Source organism: Nymphaea colorata, chromosome 1 (genome assembly GCF_008831285.2).
Source record: "Nymphaea colorata isolate Beijing-Zhang1983 chromosome 1, ASM883128v2, whole genome shotgun sequence".
Lineage (NCBI taxonomy): Eukaryota > Viridiplantae > Streptophyta > Magnoliopsida > Nymphaeales > Nymphaeaceae > Nymphaea > Nymphaea colorata.
In genome coordinates this window covers 33,323,939-33,346,659 of record NC_045138.2, presented here as the reverse complement: position 1 = coordinate 33,346,659, position 22,721 = coordinate 33,323,939, and the positions used below count along the sequence as shown (strand labels likewise).

General features: G+C 40.1%; 3 protein-coding genes across 4 annotated transcripts; 2 read left to right on the top strand and 1 right to left on the bottom strand.

Moving 5' to 3' along the window:
* The first annotated feature begins 496 nt into the window (after positions 1 to 496).
* Positions 497 to 6,006, top strand: LOC116259186 (uncharacterized). Of its 2 annotated transcripts, none has more exons than XM_031636868.2 (5): positions 497 to 886; positions 2,544 to 2,982; positions 3,085 to 4,558; positions 4,651 to 4,797; positions 5,012 to 6,006. In XM_031636868.2, exons 2-5 carry the CDS (start codon positions 2,932 to 2,934, stop codon positions 5,611 to 5,613), a joined length of 2,274 nt encoding a protein of 757 aa, XP_031492728.1. In that variant the 5' UTR covers positions 497 to 886; positions 2,544 to 2,931; the 3' UTR covers positions 5,614 to 6,006. The 2 variants fall into 2 exon arrangements, with proteins under 2 accessions (XP_031492728.1, XP_031492737.1); XM_031636877.2 differs by having other exon boundaries at positions 497 to 997.
* Positions 6,007 to 7,781: 1,775 nt separating this feature from the next.
* On the bottom strand, positions 7,782 to 15,370 carry LOC116264435 (universal stress protein PHOS34-like). Its single transcript, XM_031644658.2, has 2 exons — positions 14,480 to 15,370; positions 7,782 to 8,075 (listed from the first exon to the last, which is right to left on the bottom strand). The coding sequence occupies exons 1-2, from the start codon at positions 15,156 to 15,158 to the stop codon at positions 8,062 to 8,064; spliced, it is 693 nt and encodes a 230-aa protein (XP_031500518.1). The 5' UTR covers positions 15,159 to 15,370; the 3' UTR covers positions 7,782 to 8,061.
* Positions 15,371 to 16,611: 1,241 nt separating this feature from the next.
* LOC116244818 (uncharacterized) lies at positions 16,612 to 21,298 on the top strand. Its single transcript, XM_031616673.2, has 4 exons — positions 16,612 to 17,100; positions 18,351 to 18,559; positions 19,393 to 19,500; positions 20,032 to 21,298. The coding sequence occupies exons 1-4, from the start codon at positions 16,809 to 16,811 to the stop codon at positions 20,746 to 20,748; spliced, it is 1,326 nt and encodes a 441-aa protein (XP_031472533.1). The 5' UTR covers positions 16,612 to 16,808; the 3' UTR covers positions 20,749 to 21,298.
* The last annotated feature ends 1,423 nt before the right edge of the window (positions 21,299 to 22,721 follow it).

The following is a 22,721-nucleotide window of genomic DNA, read 5'->3' as shown; positions in this document are numbered from 1 at the left end:
TTGCGTTTTGGGCATCAAAACGAGCTATCTACCCATTTTTCTTAATCAAATGGGCAGCTGCTTTTTTTTTTTCTTTTTTAAAAAAAAAAAATATATATATATATATATACAATACAATGTATATTATATAATTTTTCTTCTATGAGGCTGACATGCTTTTGCGTCCAGCACCAAATGAGTTTCAATGAATCTAGCCATATCAAAAAAGTCAAAATCTATAAGAAATAAAAAAATTTGCATGTCACACATAAATCAGATTTTATTCACAAAAATATGATCTGCACTCCATGTTTTCCACCTTTTTCTGTTCAATGCAATAATTTTCGCCCTACAAATATGGCCGACATAATTTGTAAATTCACGACCGTGTTATTTTGTATAGTTCAAAAAAACATATATCATTTCTTATTCAACGCGTTGCTTAAACCGGAAAACTCTCGTTACGTACTTTGGAACGTAAAAACTTGTATCATCGCAGGGGTAGAACCTTCTCTCTTCAAATCTTTTCATTCAAGTGTGTGTTAAATTTGCAGCAAGCAGGTCGAATCTTTGCATTTATTTTCGCGAACCCTAAAAAAATAAAGTTGGGGGGTCAAAAATCTCGCAGGTGGCGGTGGCGCCTGCGTTCACGCCTACCCTCTCCCTCCTCCTCCGCCCTTATATAATCCCCGGAGCCGCCCTCTCTCTCCCAGCCATCCAGCAATCGACGCGCCACTTGTCTGGCAGAAGAAAAACTAAGGAATTAGGGGAAATTTTGAAGCACGCAGAGGAGGTGCGCAATTTCCGGACTCCGATCGGTTCTTTGCCCGACGACGTTTTCCAGCCAGATTCCACCGCTGCAGATCGCTGACGGAGCTGCGCTTCGTGCCAATCTGGCCGGGAGAAGGTGAGATATCGACTTCCTCCTTGGATCTGTGTTTTCTGATGAGAGATTCGTGGAGGGCGTCTAGGGGTGCGAGTCGAGGTTTGCGTGGATGAATTTCTAGAGGACGAGAGGGTAATTACTTTGTTCCTCCTTTTCTTGTGAATCTCGTCTGGTTTTGAGCGAGTACGGACACGGAGACGGCTTTTCTTCTTCTTCTTTTTGTACGTTGTGTCCTTCGTTTTTTTTGGCAAGTCTTGTGGTTTCTTCAAACGACTGTTTATTTTCTCTTTCATTTTTTTCTTTGACGCGATGCTATCAATCTCAGATTGGATTTTGACCTATGTCTTATGAATTTGCTCACTGTCTTTCATTTTGTCGTTTTTCGTGATTGAAACTGAACTCTCTTGTTCTTTACTTTAAGTGGAGGCATAATTTGTATGTGAAAATTCAAGCCTCTTTTCTGAGTTTTTCCTTCTGCACTTTTTTTTAATAGGTCTATTGGGAGACGGGATTATGTACTAACCGCCTTTCCCGATCTTTTTCTCATACGGATGTTTGGTTGCTTCTGGTTAATTTTTGAATTGGCTTCCTTCTTTTATGTGCCTTTAGCTTCGCAAAGCTTGCCATATTCTCAGTTCCTTCTTGGTTTCGTGCGTGATTCGAAAATATGGATAACTGATTGGCGCCTCTTAGGAACTGCTCTTATCCTTCTCGAAGTTATGATGTTCAGTTATATTTGCTTATCAAAATTTTTAATATTCGCTTTCCTGCAAGGCTAGAAAGTAGAATGGACTTCATCTTTATATTATTTTGCGTTATATCCACAGATAGAATACAGTTCTTTTCGTTCTAACCAAAATGCTCCAGAACCCAACAGAAAGAAGGATAAGGAACAGGAGTGATGGAAATATTACGGTCCAGATTAAAGGGCTATAAACTTGGAGTAGTTCGATAATGGATGCCTATATCTCATGTCTGCACAGTTTCTTAAAAGTAGCGCACCCTCGCAAGTGCATTGCTGGCTTCTTGAAGCATGACAGCGGAAGGAACATCAGCAACTGGAGAAAAGTTGTTTTGGAATGAGCTGCATCCTAATTTGAAAGAGAAATACTGTATTTTCCTCGAACTACATGCAAAGGAGGGTTAGGTTGCTTATTTTTCATGGTGTTTCGAATTGTTTATTAATTTTTTAACTATTAAGAGAATAAAAGGTACACCAACGAAAGCAAGAGAGAAGTTTTGGGTGGGTGGTGGTCGTGGTTGGGCTTCTGCTTATACTGGTATCATACTTATGGAACCGTCCAGCTTGCCTTTTCACATTCATGCTATGACATGGTTCTTATCATATGAACATAAATGGAGATGTTAAATATGTTAACCATTTTGACAAGCCTTGTCTTGTTAAGTGTTAGGAAGAAGTCTGATGGGAGGTCTCTTAGATGCAAAAGGAAGTGAATGTACAACATCAAGATAGGAGACTAAGGGACATTCCGGAACTAATTCTCTCATTCTTGACTTTATGTTCAAGCCCACTAGTCTACTCTTATATCAGTTTTCTTTCCTTCCAAATTTGGTACTTATATCAGTTTACTTTTGCAAGCGAAAACAAAAGTGCTTATGTCAAAATGGTTATATCATTTATCTTCTAAAATTATTGTATCAAATTTATTTGTTGCAGGCAAGGACGCACACCAAACTTCCTGTATTGGAACTTTTTAGTTGATAAAGCTTCCTTCCACTCTGGCCGCTATAACAGAAGAACACTTTTCTCGCCCCTCTAGGTGGGTGTGGGGCGATTATGAAGTGATAATTATTTTATGTTCACTGTGGAGATCAGAGTCTTCTCACATTTGGAGATTATGTCGCATTTTGGAAGGCTTATCAGTTGATTACGGCTAAGATTGGGAGAAATCTGATATGTAAGCTTTTTAGCAGGAACTTGGGTTTCTGCTGATTAGCTATAAGTTTCCAAAGCTTAGTAAAAGAGTACTGCTTTTGGATTAGAATATCTTCATGTAGCATTGCTGGTGATGTGTTGAAGTTTCAGGTGCCCTATTTTGATCACCATGGTTTTGTTTTCTTGCTTTCCGGCTCACATCCCTTGCCATAAGCCAAAGGTACAGCCACAAAGGATTCTTCTGAACTGCGTCTTTCTTCTTTCTCTATAACTGTCTTTCACAATGGTTTGCTGAATAGGATATCCCATGCCCATCTTGCAGAAAGTATTTCAATACTCTGCTGAATGCATGCATAAAAAGGCTCAGGACCATTCTCAAGAATTGGTATCAGGGGGTTCCAGCCACTCTCCTACTTCAGATGCTACACATGCAAGGTTATCAAAAAATCCATGTGCCAGCAGCCATGCAGAAAAGCTTACTCGCTCATCTTCTTTTCATATGCCTGTCACTGCATCAGCTGTTATGTCGCCTGATCCAAAGCTTGTGAGTGGAAGTAGTTTTGAAGAGTCGGTACATATTCATTCTAGTAAGGTTGACAGTTCGCATGCATTGTGTCTCAAGAAACGTCTGCATACTTCTTGTCTTAAGAAAAGTAAGTCTTTGGGCAGTGCACTAGATAGGAAGGGGAGGTTTGTTGACGTTTGCGATACAGAAGATGAAATTGATCAAGGTCTGTCATGTGAAAACATTCATGAGGTTAACCCTCCTAGGACTTTTTCAACTATTGACCACAATGACTCTGCAGAATCATCAGAAAACAAAGAACGTGAGAATGTGTTGGATGATTTATCTGGCTTCAGTCAACATGATGAGGATGCCCAAAATGTTGAACCCTGTAAAATGCACATGGGCTCAAATCAAGATGACCGTTGTGTGTATGTAGATGAAAGCAACACATCTGAGAAAAATGTTATCATGCGACCCTCTTACTCAACTGATATAGAAGATAATAGACGAAGAGCAAAAACTACTTTAGGTCAAAGACCAGCTGGGAGCCGCTCTAGATCTTATGGTGATTTGCTTGCTCTAGAGTTAAGTGAACAGGCATTTGTTGATGATAATAGTGGGTATTGTTCTCAGCCTGCTTCTCTTAAATCAGGAAATGTGTCTCTACCTAATGTATCAGATGCAGTGTCATTGACAAGACACCAGCATATGTTTGAAGAAAAAGCTGAAGATTGTGCAAACTCTGTTCAAAGTGATAATTCTGGCATAGTAATTGGTCATATTGAAGGTCATACTGATGGCGGGAACTTTGATGCTCAAAATCAGTTGCATGATGGACGCTCAGCTTCATCTCTCAAGGATGACATGATCATTCAGGAAATCAGCACAGAGAATATGGAAAAACTTGAGAATGAAGACACACAAACTCACGATTGTAAGAGGTATCCACGAAATTGGTGGGATGGACTGTCTTCTGAAGAGTTCAACCTTAAGCGCATTGAACACTGGGTTAACACTATAGATATTGAAAACTGCAACTCTTCAGATGAGGTTGGGGAATGCTCGACTGCCTCTCCTGAGGCCAAAGAGGATTCCACTGAAACTGGTGGATCTTCTGGCAAGTTGGACAGTAGAATTCAGCATGTGGTGCAAGTGGCAAATCGTTATATCTCCACATTGGGCACCTCATCTGCTTCAGCACAGATGGCAAATTTTGGTTTGCCTGTGATCCCCCAACTTAGCATTTTCCATAGTCTTCGTGTCGTCAATCTCTCTGGGAATGCAATAGGTATGTATTTTAAGTAACTGATATGTATTCTTTAGATCTAAAGAACAACAATTTGTTATATGTAATGACTGTTGGTTTTGTTTGTGTTTTAGTGCGCATAGCTGCAGGAGCTCTTCCAAAAGGCCTTCATGTTTTGAACTTATCAAAGAACTATATCTCCACGATTGAAGGTCTTCGTGAGCTGACACGCCTGCGTGTCTTGGACCTTAGCTACAACCGAATATTTCGAATTGGACGTGGTATGTCATAACTAATTTTATCTACATTCTACAGTAATGATCTTTAAAAATTAGATAATGAATTGTAGCATTACTTCTTTGACTGTCATATCTTGATAAGAAAGAGGAATTTTTCCTTTTATTTCGTGATCTCAGTCCTGATCCATGGAAGCATTAAATTTCTCTTATTTAAGGTAAAGTTGGTTTTTTCTAATATTTCTCTGCTATTGCATAGGTTTGGCTTCATGTGCATCTTTGAAGGAGCTGTATCTAGCTGGGAACAAGATAAGTGAAGTGGAAGGCCTTCACCGTCTTCTCAAACTGAACATTCTTGATCTCAGTTACAATAAGATTTCAACAGCAAAATGTCTAGGCCAACTCGCAGCTAATTATAGCTCATTACAAGTGCTTAACATGGAGGGTAACCCTGCCCAAAAAAATGTAGGAGACGAGCAGCTAAAGAAGTCTCTCATGAGCCTCCTTCCGCAGCTGGTCTACCTCAATCGCCAGCCAGTAAAGGCGAGCTCTTCAAAGGAAGCTAGTGACCGTGCTTCTAGATCTGTATCTATGCATCAGTTTGAAAGAGGGGCAAGGTCTGATCATAAGATTGCCCGGAAAGCAAGCCATAGTTCTCTCATCAAGGCTTCTGGAAATGGTGCTCTGATTCAGGCGGTGACTTCATCCAAGCAGTCCAAAGGCCATCTTCATGGGCGTCTTCCTCCGAGCCGATCCAAGGTAACCCATCATCAGGTGAACCCGGACAGCAGGCTCATTGGTTTACAACTGACGAGCTCTATGCGTCGCAGCAGAAGTGAAGGAACCATGAACATTCTGTAGTCGCAGTTACAAAGTGGCTGTCGTGTCATGCGAAGCAGCTTCGGAACATGTTCATTCAGTTTCATTGATTTTCATCTAGTAGCCTCCAAAGTATTTCATTTATGAGCGTATGGACGGATACAGATTTAGATAGTCCGTTGTGTGTTCTTGTGGTCGATTTAAAATAAGTTGTCGAGGGACTTGAGAGTGGCATTGAGTTTGCTCCTGTGGGCTGTTGAGCTATTTACTTTTAATATGGTTTTGCTATAGGAGTTAATATGTTCATGAAATAGTCTAGCTAGGTTTTGAATCAGCTTACATTGTCTGTCTAACGTTGGTTCGTGTCTCTTGCTGATCTTTCCATAGGCTCCTAAATTTAGTTTTGGGCGTCTTCCCAAGCACGCCTTGGTCTCATACCTTTTTGTTTGGTTTCTGGAAACTTGCACTTTATATTACTCGTTCCGATCCTCAGTTTCCGGTCTTCAGGCAAGAAACAAATAAAGGGGTGAGGTTTGCGCCGTATGACTTCGTTTAGACGTGAAGTGCAGTTCAAAGAGTTATAATTCGAGGATCCAAGCCCAAATCCGCTCAAAAATATGCTTGCATCTTAGTTTGCCAAGGTAACGAACTGGTACGGAGGGCTGAAGCCTGAAGGTTTGGAATCAGAAGCCGGACTCCTTTCAGGAATGCGAGTTGAAAGAAATCCGCCGTTGAAATGCTTGACCATTCTTATTCTTTTGTTAATTCGAATTAATCAATTCCTAGATCAAACGGCTACATCAACTGGGTGTTAATCAGTGGGTACGAGGGGCCTTCGCAAGCAATAGTAGCATTTAATAATTCGCTTACAATTTTGCATGATCTGTTTAGTTGCATGCCTTTTTGTATAATTTTTTCTTCACAATTTATAGTCATTCAAATTCGCGAAAGTGTTCTATATGGTTTCAAACCAATTGGCTTTTAAAGATGCATATATGATGCCAAGTTATACATGTCACTCTTTTCGTCTCACATATTTACAGGATTTATGAAATGAAGAAGGTATTTTTGCAAGATGTTTTCTGCATGTGAAGACGTCAACAGAGACGAGTTCGTGACTCGTGAAATTGAGTAAGGACGGCACTTCACATGTTCCCCTGTTTAGGTTTTTATTGCGAAAGCATTTGATATCCCAGCTTTTCGTTTTTCAGACGATCCCCCTTTTTGCTCTTCACGAAGTGGTATGGTTATATGCACGAGGACCAACACGACAATCTTTTGATTCTCCACATACTCCTACCTGGTGACAACAGAGGATCACAAAAAGCTTCTGGCTCACTTGGGTAGGCACGAGTCCGGTTCTTCTGTAACGTACCTGCTTGCTTCGGAGTCATATGAATCAGAAACTAGCAAAGTTGCAAGTATGGAATGAGCCTATAAATACGTTACATGTTCACATACTTGGGCACCTAGGGGGGCAAATGGATCAAACAGGCTTGACGGCAGGAACCTCCCACTTCTAACCTCGACCTAGTTGGGTCAAACTTTTGCTGATCAATGACTAGCCAAGTTGCACGCTTGGCCTGAGCATGATCAGAAAGTGAGGTGGTTCTTACGGTTTACCTCAACTTTTCGACAAGCACATCGCGATGATGTCAATGGGAGGGCGTTTACCGGGATCGGCTGTCCAGGGCCGCCGATTTGACAAACCACTACCGACACTTTGACATGAAAAACTTCGTCCGTTGCATTGAAATGATACCTTCAGAACAAGGAAAGTGTTTAACTCATTCCACCACACATTTGAAGAATTTTAAAATCAACTCAAATAAACAAGAAATGAATTGAAAAAAATCCTTTTCAAACAAGACATTAGGCCCCTGGGAGGAAACTTGTGGAAGCAGTTAGGATATCAAGACTCAGGATTTAACTATTGCCATCAAAAGGCAATAGTCCGTCTTATCTTGGGCTGCCCAACCCTCCTCACCACTCTTATAGTCTTGTAGGCCTACAAGTTGCCTGTGAAGCAACTGATAACGGCTATTTACATAAGCATCATATTTTTTTTTCCTTTTTGAAGAAAGCCATTGATGCTAAAACGCACCACATCTAGTGTTGAATGTGTAGAAAAAATGAGCCCGAAATACCAGCTTATATATATATATATATATATATATAAAGAGAGAGAAAGAGAGAGTACGAATGCGAACTCAGGAAACCAACCAGGCACATGTATGGAACTGTAAAAGGTCTAGAACTGAGAATCAAAGGAAAACCTAATCCAAACAAGATACATCAACAGCATCGTTGCCTCCGGTTTCATAACCACAAGTAATTGATGTGCAGTTGAGAACTTGAGACTACAAAAACTACCCACGACTTGATCCAAAGTTCAGCATCGACATCAAACAGCACCAAGATGCAACGCTTTCATAACTCCACGTGTGATTTAACCGACGAAGATCAGGCTAAGCATCACTTAATGTGAGCTCAATTCCCTTTTTCTGTAAAAGGAAAAAAAAAAAAAGAAGAGCCCACCATCATCATCAGAAGTTCATACTATTCATCATGGCTTCGCAATAATCAAGAGCTAAGAATAAAAAAAGGGAAAATGACAGTCGCAGCTCACTCCATTATCGGTAGAACAGCACAACAGACACATTTCAAATGGAAATGGCCTAAAAAGACCAAACTGAAGCGGAAATTTAACCAGGTGAAATATGAAAAAAGTTTAGCACCAAGGAAAACAAGATTCTACTAGCCAACTAAACTAAAACATGCATTTTGTTCCACAAACATAACAAACATATACACACAGACACAGGGGAGAGGGGAATGAGCTGGTGTTAGGAATTGACACAATGCCGGTCATAAACTAGATAGAAGAATTAGAAAGCAACATTAGCTACCTGGCTACCCCTTTTATACCAACAAGCATAGAAAGCAATAAGGATCCCAAATTCTTAAGAACAAATACATATCTTAGCATCTCAACATTGCAGAAATCTGTATCTTACTTTCTATGCATGCAGAAAGAGAGCAACTGAAGAACATACATTAGCAAGAAACCTCAAACCCTAAATCTGATTAAAGACCGAATGACCACTCGACGGTGTTGCAGTTCCCTACTAACTTCTATCTTAAATAGGTCTTTTATGAGTCATTCCAAACGTTTCTTAGGACATAATCAAGTACTTAGAAATATCAATATGGATTCATATCATTATGGATTCTTCATTTTGACTCCCCTTTGCCACCCTTGTTATACACCAGTCATGTTGTAAAGCTCCATAAAAATTGCTGCATCCTTGAGCCTGCTGCCATATCCATTAACATATGCAATTATGCATTGACAAATAACTAAGGGTTATGCAACAAGCCATCCAAGAAAATAACCAATATGCATGCTGCAAAGCGATGTTTAAAGCCAATCTCTATGTAAGTTTCCAGTTTCCACATTTTGATCCACAAACTGTGGTCACATATGGTCAATCTGACATTCATATTAAGACATAAACTCAATGAAGCATCAAATTATGCACCAGCCAACATTTTCGTCAACAGTGCCTACCAGACAAAATGGAAAGTATGACTTATTTCCTTAAAGGATTTATTTGCAGGACACCCACAAATCTTCTGAGACACGCAATGCACTGGAAGTTCAACAGAACTACAGAAATGAAAAACCAGATATACCAGAACCCCTCTTCACTGAAAATAACAACCAGAAAACTAAGAAGCATGACTACTTTAATTATCAAATCCAATAGGATTTTGACCAAACATTCCTGCAATGTGACCCAAACAAGAACTAAGAGGGCAAATGATACTGTCAAACCACATAAACAAAAATGTACTCGTGGTCTATTATGAACTGCATATTAATCCAATAATTAGTAATGATATTTGATTTGTAGTGTGGTAAAATGTGGTAAAAATCGGCCAGATTGAAGTACATTTTCTTCGATGAAGGACAATACAAGCATAATGTACTGTCAGACATAATAGCTAAACACTAATACTTGCAATTAAACACTAATACATGCAACACTAGTTCAATATACAAGAGATGGCTGGTGGCTACTAAGGAAGCCAGTCACGACAGCCAGCTTAAAAGCAAGTTGTTAATTTAGTCCAGAAAAAATAAGCATGTAAATCCTATTTTCCCTTTAATCTAGTCCAAAAGAACTTTTAACTTAGTCCAAAACACAAAATCATATTTTCTGAGTTTGGAGTCTATTGCAGATCAAGAAGGAAGACTAATTTGCTGCTTACTGAAAGGCCTCCCACTTCACGTATCTGCCGTTAGCAGCCAAAGCACGTCTAGGCGCCCATCTATTCAACTAAGCTGGGCCACCTGAGCACTAATGTAAAATAAAAAATAAAAAAACTCCTATTTTTTTCTTTTACTTTTACTTTTTTTGAACTCACAAAGCTTGCTTCTTTTCCTTTTTCTTCTCCTTCTTCCCATTCTTCCATGTCATTGTCCTTCCACATAATGTTTTTCTGCCTAGGTGCTGCATAGGCCTTTTTGGAGTAACACAGCCTAGCACTTTTAATTACAAAGGTATCTGCTGATCTTGTTTTCACCAATACTAAACATTGTGTAGAGGATACATGGTTTCTGCAGGTATAAGGAGATGGATACAATAGATTTAATTAAGTCAAGAGTCATGCCGTCAACTTTGTAGTTTCCCACAGATAAGGTGATCACATGTGAGAGCATGGCATCATTGCTTTTGATAGTAGTGTTTGTTCTTCTATGTCATACAGGTACCTTAATAAGGTCCCCATACCCGTGTTGTCGTACCGACATGGCAAAAAGGGCCCCAGACACAACTGAGTACTTTTTGGATCGAAATTGATCCAAACTGCTTGTTTTACCTGATTTAGCTTGTTTCTAACTTAGTTTTCATTCTGTTTTTACAAGTTATCGGTAATTAGCATGTATTATTTTTATTTATATTACTTGTTTACTTAAATGTTATTTTCATTTTGAACCTTTTGTGGTACCTTTCATATAAACATATGTATACCCAGCCATACTCCCATACCCGCGTTTCCTAAAGTTGCCGTGCCTGTGCCCATGTCTCTGTACATGTACTCAAACCCATACCCGTGTGACTTAGTTGTTCTTTCATATTTCAAAATAGTGACAAAAATATGAAAAATTTTGAAAAAAAAAATGAAAAAATTTCATTTAGCAATAACTTGAAATCTTGTTAGTATGACATCTATTAGTGAAAGCATTTTATGATTCTCCAGAAGATGACCTGATCTTGTTGTCAGTCTTCAAAACCATGATCTACATAATTATAAATCTCTGACTTGGTGGCATTAGTTAAGGATCCATTATCCTACATGATTCCTTCTTTTCCCTTACATATCTTCTTGAAAACAAGAATGCTGTACTACAACACATGGATAAACAATTCTGCAAGCTAATGAAAGCCGTGCTGAGGACTGCTCTTAACTGACAATATGTTCATAACATAGCCAACCTTTGTAACTAAACAACTTTCATCCCAGAGATGCTATTATTCCAAGTAACTAATATATTTGCTACTAGGCAACCTACTCTCAGACTTTTGGATGTGAATTGCACACCCAACAGACAAGATAGTTACTGGATTATTTACAAAAATATGACCAAATCTAGCAAAATGTATTTCCTTCAGCCATCCTTCAGTAGCTCTTCAAGTCCCACAACTCACATTCCTCCACATAAACTAAACTTGATCGAGGAGCTGAACTCATCCCCAAGACTGACCTCATCAATCAACATGTTGAGCTTTAGGTCGATTTTGTAACAAAGTTTCAACTTGTACATAATTTTACTTTATTCCATGCCTAAAAGGGGAAATGATAAATTCAGCCCATGCCTCTAAGATCGCTAAAGAAAATCAAATTTCTTAAAATCAAAAGTTCAAAATACACCTCACACAACAACTACCCCTGTCCCACTTTTTGAACAACAACTATTTAGGCTTGTTACATAGCTAAATAATCTCACTAAATGGATAGATTTTAAAAAGAAACAAAAATCAATTTTAAAATCAAAATTTGCACAGAAATCCTTAACAAAATACCTTGGAAACACGGATTTAACTCATGAATCAAACTTCCCATGCGGTAATATCAGGGCATACTATTAGTAGCTTGCCTAGTTATATTCCAGAAAAAATTTGCGTTGCTATAATCCATGATCTCAAGGCATATCAGGAAAAAAGCAAAGCATGATCTCATTGAAAATGCAAGGCATTCAAGGGCAGTTCAAGAACACTTCAACAGAAAGCTTGAGAAAACAGCTATTCCCACCACAAAGATTGTATAATCAGAATTCACTTCAGTAACAAAACTAGCTCGAGAATAGCAGATGATATAACAAAATGTTAGACTTTCAAACTAAGCTGGAACCACATACTCTTCCCTCCAAGCAACATTAAGTAATCATGCATCCGAACTTGTTTGGCATATTCCTTATATAAGTGGGCTTCTCTAACATGCGAAGACATAGATGCCAAAAAGTAGATGCCATAACCAAAATCATGTTACTCTAAGGGGCTGTTTGGCAATAGTAAAACATTGTTATTGTCCAATGAATCTGCTGTAAGAAATGGGATAGATTCATGGAAAAGTGTGTTGTAGGGTGGCATAAAGCTGCCCCATTTTTTGGGGCAGATTCTTAGGATCAGTGTTGTACGATACGGGGCCGATACGTATGATATAATACGTATATTTTATAAAATACGATACGATACACGCCCCGTATCGTATGATACGGGCTGATTTCAAAAAATGGGAGCTGGAAGCCCCCTTTTCGAGTTTTTTTTTTTATAAAAACCCGGCCCTTCTTCATTTTTAACCTAGAAATTGTGCTGCCGTGGAGGGAAATTATCGATTTCCATCGTTAAATCATCGATTTTCAAAATGAAATCATCAATTAAACCATGGATTTGTGCGTGGGTGGCTGATTCTCGTTAAGAGGAAAGAGGTTTTTTTAAATCGTGAAGATAAAAATGAAGAAGAAGATGGAGATGAGGATGAGAATGAATATGATGAATATTATGAATGAAAGTTGAGAGTGCTTTCATTTTATATGTATTGACATTGAACATTTTCACAATTTCATTAGCATCTTGTGATGTAATACATAACATCTAAAACTTGTTTTTTGATGTGGTATCTCATAGACTTATGGACCTTATGACTTATAAATCTATGTGTTTTTTATGAAGAACATATTATTCTTGTTTTTTTACTGATTTTTTATGAATTTTTTCCTATTTTTTCTGATTTATTAAAAAAAAAAACGATACAGTCACGATATTTTACGATACAGCGTATCTTAAAGCCAGACCGATACGACTTACGATACACTTTTTACAACATTGCTTAGGATAGTAACAATGTGTTCTTGTTGCTAAACAGTCCCTACAGGGTCTTCCCCCATGAAAAGAATAAATTCATCATCCATCACATAATACTCCCTTCAATTGGTCTAAAATGATTAAATAATAAATAATAATGATACTATAACATATATTTTCTCACTGAATCAGGAATTTTGTCACAAACAACTGAGTTCTATATCTTGGATGTTTTGAAGAACGTATTGGAAAGGGAAAGCATAACGGTGACATTGAGTGCAAAAGGAGAAGATTGCTTTAAGCAGTTGCTGGGAAAATAAAATGGATAACCAAAATGAATGAGCAAAGAATCTTCCCAAATGGAGAAGAATACTGGATCGACTTTTCATTTTCCAGGAAGCATGCCACCGTCTTTCTTAATTTCCCCAGAAAATCATGACACTCAGGCCAATAGGCAATATTTTATAGTATTTACAATATGAAGACTGAACAAACCTCTGCTAGTGCTGCACCAACACAAAGAAAAAGTATTCAATCAAACATCACCTTAAAGTGAACCACCTACATGAAAAGAAGGCAACTAACAAGTAATCAAGAGAGAGATAGAAAAGAGTGGGTGAAAGAAACCACAGTTGAAAGAAATGTCAACATAATGACATTGCCATCCATGCCACAAAAGGTTAAGAACTACATTGGCGTAGAAAAATGAACAGTTAATGATAAAAACAGTCGCTGATTCAACATATTCATCATAGGTTATGGCGAATGAATGAATGACTACTTTGTGAAAAGCCCGAAAGAAAGCTGAAATTGACGGTTAGAAAGATACAGAAGAACTCGAATAGTGTATCATTTTCTGGATTAATCTCCACAAGAACATCAATTACAAAACTGCCCCTGAATTCATCTCATTCATCTTTATGACAAAATGTTTAATGCAGAAAACTTTATTAAGTGAACCGATCTTTCTGGCCTATCAAATATCTGTCAGAGTCCAAGAAAGAGGATACTCTAGGGCGCCTCCAGAAGAGGCCATTTCATTCATATAAATGGGAAGTTGGAACGTCCAATTTGGCAAAACAATCACAAACCGTGGTTCATCTCAATCTTCTGGAACTAGCAGGTACCTTCAATCGACCAATCCTTAATAAAACACCAAATCGAGCATGAATTTCACAAAGACATAGCAAATTCTACTGCATTTCTACATCCAAAGAACCAAAATAACAACTGAGATAACACTAAAAATCCAAAATATAGAACACATGCAAATTGTACAATTCAAGTCATTCCCACAAATGGCGTTGCACACTTGCACGTTACCAATAATGAAGAATGACACCAAAAAAGACGAGCACCAAAACGAAAAGGAAGAAAAGAAGCAGAAGAATCGCAATGCGGTATTAGACCTAGATTTCTGTGGCGTTGCAATTCGTCATATACATGAATTGAACAAACTAGAACACAAAAAACCCTAACGAAAAAACAAAAGCAGCCGGAAACGGCAGACTCGATTCAAAGAATAAGACAGCCCTAACCTTTGTGAACGTCGGAAGCAGGAAGGCACACCGGCTCTTCCTCCGGGACAGGGTGCAACTCTGGCTCCTTCTTCGCCGTCGCTTTCTCCCCGGCAGCGCCTGCCCCTCCGCACTCCTTATCGTCCGGGTAGCGGACGACCACGACCGGGCAGACGCAGTGGTGGACGCAGTAGTCGCTGACGCTGCCGAGACGGCCCTTGCTGGTCCGCTTCGAGGCTCCGAACCCCCGGCTGCCCATGATCACCGCGCTGAGGCCCAGCCTTTCGACCTCGAGGCAGAGCCGCTCTTTCATGTCGTGGTCCTTGACGATGTGGATTTTGAACGGGATCTGCGCCTCAACGAGCGGCTGCGAGAGGTCCGACGCCTTCGTCGTCGTGAAGGCGTCGAAGTCGTCCTCTAGTTTCTGCTGCGACTCCTCATCTGTGTCGACGGTAAGGTCGATCGAGCCCCAATCGGCGCCATACAGGACGCTCGTCGGCCGCACGTGCAGCAGGATCACGGTGTCCCCCCGTCGCAGATAGTTTTGGACCGCCCATTTCACGGCGTACGCGCTCTCGTCGCTCAGATCGACGGCGATCGCGATCTTTCGCTGTCCGGTGGCCCCAACGACGGCGAGACCTCCGGGAAACGGCGCCCTTGGGGAGCGAGGCGATCGGTCGGCTTCCGACGGGGTATGCATTTACCGCGGAAACGTAAACTGGGAAAGAGAAAGAAATCAGACCGACACAAGCGAAAACCAAAGGGCGAAATTGAATCCCCGCGGTCGTCGAAGTGAGTTTCTATTCGGCTTTCCGGTGCGCGATACTTCTCCTTCCTCACTCTCTTTTTCCTCTTTCTTCCTTCTTCCTGTCCCCTTCCCTCTTTGCTCTCCCACTTCGCTCCGAGCGTCAGTTTGGGGGAAAATGACAGGGGAATCCACGGGGTACAATTCCGGGAGTTTCGGGTTCTGACTTTCTTGACCGCCCACCTTGATTGCCCCTAACGCTCACGAAGGGCAGGTTTTCCCGCGGCGGAAACGCAAGGCCTCCTGTCAAATGACCGAAAGCCCCCTCCTGTTTTCATGAACGACAAAATTGCCGTCCGTCCCCCGTTCACGTCGCTGCTTTTTTCGGGTCTGGATTACTAACAACCCGTATCTACAAAAGAATGAAGCCACATGTAAACCGGGTCAAATATCCAAATTCAACCAAGTTTCAGATCTCAGTAATTACCCACAGATTTAGAATTTCTTTTGCCTCTAAAATTTTACCGAAAGCAATATTTTCCTGTCTCCAAGAAGCAAAAGTACGAAAGAAGAATTAATTTTAATAAGGTCTTTTAATCAGATGCTCCCAAGTGGATTTGGCTTCATTGGAAGCACTTCAAACCTCGAATTTATGGATCAGTTTTTTGATTTCTTGTTGGAAGCATGAATCAGATCCGAGGGGAGGATTTGGACCGGGCAGGACGCGGCGGGGTGTCTGGCTTATCTAGAGGCTGACGAAATGACAAAATTGTCCTCCGCCCGCTCCCCTCCTCGCGGGCGATACGACAAAAATAACACCTCCGGTTTCAGCCAACATGGTCATAAATGACAAGAAGTAGGTCGCAGTAAATGGATTTGGGTTTCGGGTGGGGACCTTCCCAGTCCGTCTGTGAACCCAACGTTACTATGGGATTATGTATTGGATCCATTTTAGGTTAGTCGTATTCATCCCCGCAAAGACTTTGAGGATCATGTGAAAATCTGTATTATATACAACGGGACCCGTGGTTGTCTCCGACATAAACCTGGATAAGATGGGATCTTGTAGTATTATTAGATCCAACTAAAATGTTAAGATATGTGCGTGCATTTTACTTCTGATAAAGTTTCAATAATTCGAAATTTATTCGAAACCACGTTTAGGATTTGGTTCAGAGTCCGGCATATTTCATTGGACAGGTAGGCCAAGCACCATAATTCGAAGTAATACACGGATCAAATTGAATCTATTATGGGTTTGGGTACCGATCGATGCGTGGTGGGTTTATGGTCCATAATTATGGTACTCGATAGTGGATACGGATTGGATCTGGTTGCGGTAATGTAGGTAGGATGCGGAAATCGGTTCTGACAAACAGTGATTCGATCCATTGAAGGCGCGCCGGCGGCAGGGAAGTTGGCGGGGGGGCTCTCTGTTTTCGCGGTCCTATAAAAGGCCAGATTAATCAGAATTCAAACCCCAGCCCGCCATTTTTCCGCTTTTCTAATGCCATTTGCAGCGCCATTCCCGCCAGAGCGGTTAGATCCGACGGGCTTCTTCCCCATGGCGACTTGCTGATGCCGTCGCCGGATTCAGACGTATAAATGGAGGAAGGGTTGATCTCCGTCGACAAATGGACGACGGTGAGTCAGGTTTACTTCCTCACTCACCTTCACTCGGATCACACCCAGGGTTTGACACCAAAATGGAGCAAGGGACCCCTCTACTGCTCCCCGATCACCGCGAGGCTGTTCCCGGTGAGGTTTCCGGGCTTCGATATGTTGCTGGTTCGCGTTCTTGAGGCCGGTAAACCGCAGACCCTAACTCTGGTATCGAGGAGCTCACATTCGAAGGTTCTTGTTGAAGTAACTGCTATCGATGCTCGTCATTGCCCAGGTGCACGATTCTTCATCTCGCCGTTTTATGACCTAATCGTCTGTGATCATCATTTCTGTGGAACTTGGGGCCTGTCGTGGATTTGAGGATTGGCGATAATCTAAATTAGGCGCATATATTGTTTTTGTGTGATATGCGTTTCAAAGTGGGAATGCGTTTCAAAGTGGGAATAGTCCCGGTTAAATACGCGTGGAGCTTGTGGTGCCAAAGCAGTCTTCCTTTGGAAGAGATATCTGACACCCATATATTTCGCTTCGTTCAGTACGTTTTACGAGTGAGGATAATAAACTAGATTGCTGAATGTGTTTATAGAGAATCCTATTCGCATATATTGACAATAACCGAAGATATCAAGAATTCCCAAATTTACTAGGATCTTCACGTGATAGTGGGCCTTGTAGTCGTTTCCGTTGTCACATAGAACTGTCTTCTTCTTAGAAAACCCTATTTTATACTTCAAGAATAGGTTAATCGAAACAACCTGTCTTTTTTAAAAAAGACGCTAAAAAAATAACAGACGCATTTTTCACGTTTTTTTGGCATTTTTTTTCGCATTTTTTGGCATTTTTTTTCGCATTTCTTATTATTGCATCTTCTTTTCACATTTTCACATTTTATTTTTAGGTTTATTTATTTAAAAAGAAAACTTGCCGAGATTTTCAATTTTGCTTTATTATACCTGAGAAAACGCAGTAAATGATATTTGTGATAATGGTCATGGTCGGTTCACTTGAAATTTTACCGCTTGGGAATTGGTAGAAGTTCGCGTGGGATAATGCATTTAACTTAATAAAAAATGTCATAATTTTACCAATTAAAGTAATGTTCATGCGATCTCTCTGTGTACACGTGTGGGCGCATATATACGCTTGTCTTTGTGGTGTGAGCAGTGTGCATACGCTCGTTCATGTGAATCTGTGTAGAGAGACATGTTCATGTGTGTATTTTACGTCAGAAAGTGTGGTTCCTTCTATAGTGGTCATCGTTCTTTGATTTTGGAAGTTTTGCTGCTTCCATATGAAGCTTCATTTGTCATGTTCAGAAGCGTTAGGTTTACGAAGCAGCTTTGAAGGATGCATAGGCTCGAGCATCCATCCATTTCTTTTTCTCTTTTTCATATATGAAGTTATGTTTGTACCCTGGTTGGTCTTATGTAGGGTTTGATCTTTGTGTTACGTCTGAAAACAGCTGTTGTTTATTTTGTTAAACATGTAACTGTATTTTCTTTGCATAATTTCTGGATTATGCAGGTGCTCTAATGTATTTGTTTCGTGGACAATTTGGTTCTGTGCTATACACTGGTGATTTTCGTTGGGAGATCGGAGATATGAAGGCTGTTGAAGGGAAAAATATTCTCCTTAATGCCCTTGGTGATAAGAAACTGGATCTTCTTTACATGGATAATACTTATTGCAATCCATCATTTTCATTTCCCCCTCGTAAAGTTGCAGCTCAGCAGGTGCGATCATACTTCATAGAATCTGACATGCTTTTGAAGATAATAATATATTTGATTGCTTAATGTGAACAAAATATTCTTTACTGTTCTTTTCTTATTCTTTAGTGATTTGATATACGGTTGCATTCCTACATCGGCTGATAAGATTACTAAGAGCACAGATAATTTGGATTGATATTTTGTCAATGTGGAAGTTGCATCCCAAGATGACTATTACTATTAGAAAAAAAACTTGCCTTATTTTGTTTATCATTGTAAAGAAAGTTTACAAGAGGTGAAGTCTAAACGTTGTGCTATTGGAAAATTTGACTAAGTCATTGAGTTATAACATGATTTCTTTTTTGGTGAGTTGCGTATATTTTGTTTAGTGTCTTCTCCTACAACAGGTTTCTTGTGATCAAATTCTTCCCATGTAATAGCAGAAAAAAGAAGTTTCGATATTCACTTGAAAAATTGTTGCTTCATGTGCTTGTAAAAACCTCGCTTCCTACTTATTGCCCATGCCTATGAGTGTTTGTCATCCCCAGATGAACTCATGGAGCACTTGTCAAATCAAGGTCTTGTCTTTCTAATGGTTCCGTTGGTATATGTTATATTTCTGCCTTGGTTATTTAATCAAAATATCACTTTTTACTTCACAATTCAAAACGATTAGCTTTGCCTGTCACAGATAATTTTGTTTTGTTTGCTTTTGATACTTTATGTTCCTGAAATTATCTGTATAATGCATGACAGGATGGTGAACACATTTTTGCTAATTGCAAACTGCTGATAAATTTATCTTTCGATGGATAATCCATGTGTATGGTGGTTTGGTCTCTGGTGATCAACAGGTAGTTGATATCATGACGTCCCACCCTCATCATGATTTTGTCATTGGTGTTGATAATCTTGGTAAAGAGGACCTGCTGCTTCACATCTCGCAGATGCTAAACACAAAGGTTGGTTTCCATTCTCCCCTGAATGCATATACATTTTTTCCCCACGCGGATCACTTCACAAATAAGCCCAAACTCTCCTCTAGAACTACTGGGTAATTTCAATTTTCAAAGTTGTTCTATTCAGGAACCATCTTTGGGTCAGGAAGTTACACATCAATTGTTTGGAAATGGGAAAGTTCTGCCATCATAAGCTTGATTGCTGCTCATAGGGGTCTGAGGTTGTCTTGCTTGTTTGATCTGTCCTAAAGTAGAGTCTACTTATTGCCCTTTTGAATTCTGTCTCAGTTACTGCATCCCACTTAATGCAACTCACCTACGATTCTCCTGCTTGTCTGGTTTTTCTAACATATCTGGGTTGATCGCCATTGTATGTATCATTAAATTGATTTGTACAGTTTATTTGTGGGCACAATGTCTGGTGCAGCCTGTCCTTCCAGTTGTAAACAGTTGCATATTGTTATCTTTCGGTGTCTCTAGTCCTTTACTTTCCTGCCGTTGGACTGAAAACATGCATTTTCTGAAAAATCACAGATATGGGTATGGCCTGAACGTTTGCGAGTGATGCACCTTCTAGGTTTCGAGGATGCTTTCACTACAAAAACTTGCCTTACTCGTGTGAGAGCTGTCCCTCGTTACAGTCTGACATTTGAAACCATCGAGTCTTTGAACACAGTGCGGCCCACTATCGCAATACTACCTACAGGTCTTCCATGGGGAAAAAAATTCTTAGACCAAAAAAGCTTGAGCTATTCATGCGTATCATTATGCAAGGAAGGCAGTGATATCTTTGCTGAAACTGGCCACTCAAGTGAAATATTTAAATCGCCAAGAAAGTTGCACCAGCATATGTTTGCTGTCTCCTACTCAGAGCATTCATGCTTCAAAGAGATTGAAGAGTTCCTTAAGTATGTCAATCCTTCCAGGATAAGTGGCATCGTTTCCTCAGCTTTCTGTTGCATCAACCCACGCCATTACTTGGATCATCTGTGCAAAGACGAGTCAGACAACCTCTGTTGCAAAGATTCAAGGGGAAAGTTGGGCCTGTCTGTGGCTTGGAAAGCTGAATCAGTCTTAGAGTGCGATAAGGCCTTCGGAATTGATAAACAGATAAACATATCTGGACTACTGAAGGGATGTAAACTAAGGGCCGACTCACCAAAAGTATTGGGTGTCCAGAGGAGCATGATAAGCAAAATAAGAAGAAGAGTGCGTGGTGTGAAGATTGACCACAATGATAACTTCTATTGATACAACCTGGTCTCTAACCTGTGCATAGAAGTTTAAAAGCCAGGTGACTGGTGAAACGTTGGCACTATTTGAATTTCTTCTCTCTGATTGATGAGGTAACAGACGAAACTCATGGACTAAAATCTGGTGAAGCCGCAAATTCTCAACTTCTGCAGCCCTATGAAGAGCTGAGGTTGCTGATTGGAGGACCTGAGCTTCTATCGTCTTGCAACATGGCACGATGATGTTGAGCTCCATCGCAGTGACTCAAATTGTGAAAGATTGAGTAGTTGGTCATGCAGTTTATAGAAGCTTGGGTTCTGCATGTTGGGCATGTTCCTCACTAATTACTAAAGAAGTTGACTCGTGTCCTGAATGCTTGAAACAGAACAATGCTTTGCTCAAGATTGTCGTCTTCTTGCACTTACCGGTAACTTCTACTGCCTCGTATAGAAGTGCAGATCGACGAGTTCACATGTGCTTCATTGACAAATAACTTGGACTTCAACAAGTAAGTCCAACACTAAATTCCCAGTCACCATTTTAATTTATTTTTTAGTAACTTGGAATCTATCAACTGCTAAGCACGATTGACGAGACATGAGATGAGCGGTAGATGAACCTGACTTTTGATTGGCAGGCTCGGTTAGGTTTTCCAGCTCTAGTTTCTGGTTCATATGTTCGACTGAACCTGCGTCGCAATTATCCATAGGCTGAGTCAGTTTCATGCATAGCATGATATTTCCAAAATTCACTTGTTTTAAAAATTCGTATGCCTATTTAGCTGTTTCGGATAACTCGCGGCCCTTTTTTCTTGTTTTTTAATGTAATATATATTATAAGGAGACTGAACAGTGAACATCCAGGTCCGCAAGTGTGGTTCCTTTAAACTTCTAGATCTTTGGGCACCTGTTGTTCGTATGTATTCTCCAGTCCATTGGCCTGTGTCCCCGTTTGTCTCACATGAACCACCAAATAGACCATTATGTGTTGGCCATAAGGGCTTTCTAAGCAATCTGTCTTTTTTCTCTTTTCCGAACACAGTTAGACAAATATGAGGGACGCTACCTTCATTTGACGGTCCTACTTTATTCCAAGACATTGAAAAGTTACTCAAAGGGGCCGATGTTACGTAAATTTTTTATTTGGGTTCAATTTGGATTAGATCCGCTCTATTTTAAGTGCCATATCCTAAATTGGATGTCCGATCCTGCAAATTTAGTTACTGTAGTTAGTGTAGGATGTGCAATCTCAACTATGTTTCAACATATGCTGATGACTGACGTTATTCGTTATCGATCCAGAGCAATTATGACCTCAAACGGAGACGTCAGTATTATGTTCAATAAGTTGTCATCTTAAATGTGAGACGAGAGGTGGTGAACAAAAGTTTCTTACAACTATGCTATTTATTGACCTTATCTTTGTTCCGTCTTTAGTTTGACGTTGATTGGCATCATCCAAGGTGAGGTTGAGGAATACTCACCTTACACCTACGAGCTTACATAGGGTTGGGGTGAAAAACAAGAGGCGAATATCGCGTTCCTTTGTCCTACACAACGCCTTGCAGGCAACCTCCACTCAAACGGTGGTGGGACAGTGGAACTGTGGAAGAGAAGACTGTGTCCTAGGTCGTCCGTTTCTGTTCCGTGGAATCAAACAACCTTTTAGATTTATTATTTTCATTACCATTTGTACGAAAACTGGGACAGCCTGCTTTTGAACGTCTTAACACATACATTTTAATTTTTTACGGATCTAGCCAATTTAATTAGAAGAAAATTACGTAATTGAGTCAAGCATCCCACAATAAAAGCCACGAATAATGATACGCGGCATAAATAAATGTTTATCAATGGAAAATTTATAACTCCTTTTTATGGACGGCAGATGACGTACGAGGAGACCGAGGAGCGACACATACCAAAGCCTTTGATTGCTCAGTATCGGATTTCATTGAGGTACTGGCCCCACAAGGTACCGTATTACCCTTA

Bases quoted from the DNA above. Each gene is read 5' to 3' on its own strand.
- LOC116259186 (XM_031636868.2), top strand. From the start codon at position 2,932: ATGGTTTTGTTTTCTTGCTTTCCGGCTCACATCCCTTGCCATAAGCCA. The intron at 2,983-3,084 runs GTACAGCCACAA...CCCATCTTGCAG, and splicing joins TCCCTTGCCATAAGCCAAAG to AAAGTATTTCAATACTCTGC. The intron at 4,798-5,011 runs GTATGTCATAAC...GCTATTGCATAG, and splicing joins AATATTTCGAATTGGACGTG to GTTTGGCTTCATGTGCATCT.
- LOC116264435 (XM_031644658.2), bottom strand. From the start codon at position 15,158: ATGCATACCCCGTCGGAAGCCGACCGATCGCCTCGCTCCCCAAGGGCG.
- LOC116244818 (XM_031616673.2), top strand. From the start codon at position 16,809: ATGGAGGAAGGGTTGATCTCCGTCGACAAATGGACGACGGTGAGTCAG. The intron at 17,101-18,350 runs GTGCACGATTCT...TGGATTATGCAG, and splicing joins CGATGCTCGTCATTGCCCAG to GTGCTCTAATGTATTTGTTT. The intron at 19,501-20,031 runs GTTGGTTTCCAT...GAAAAATCACAG, and splicing joins CGCAGATGCTAAACACAAAG to ATATGGGTATGGCCTGAACG.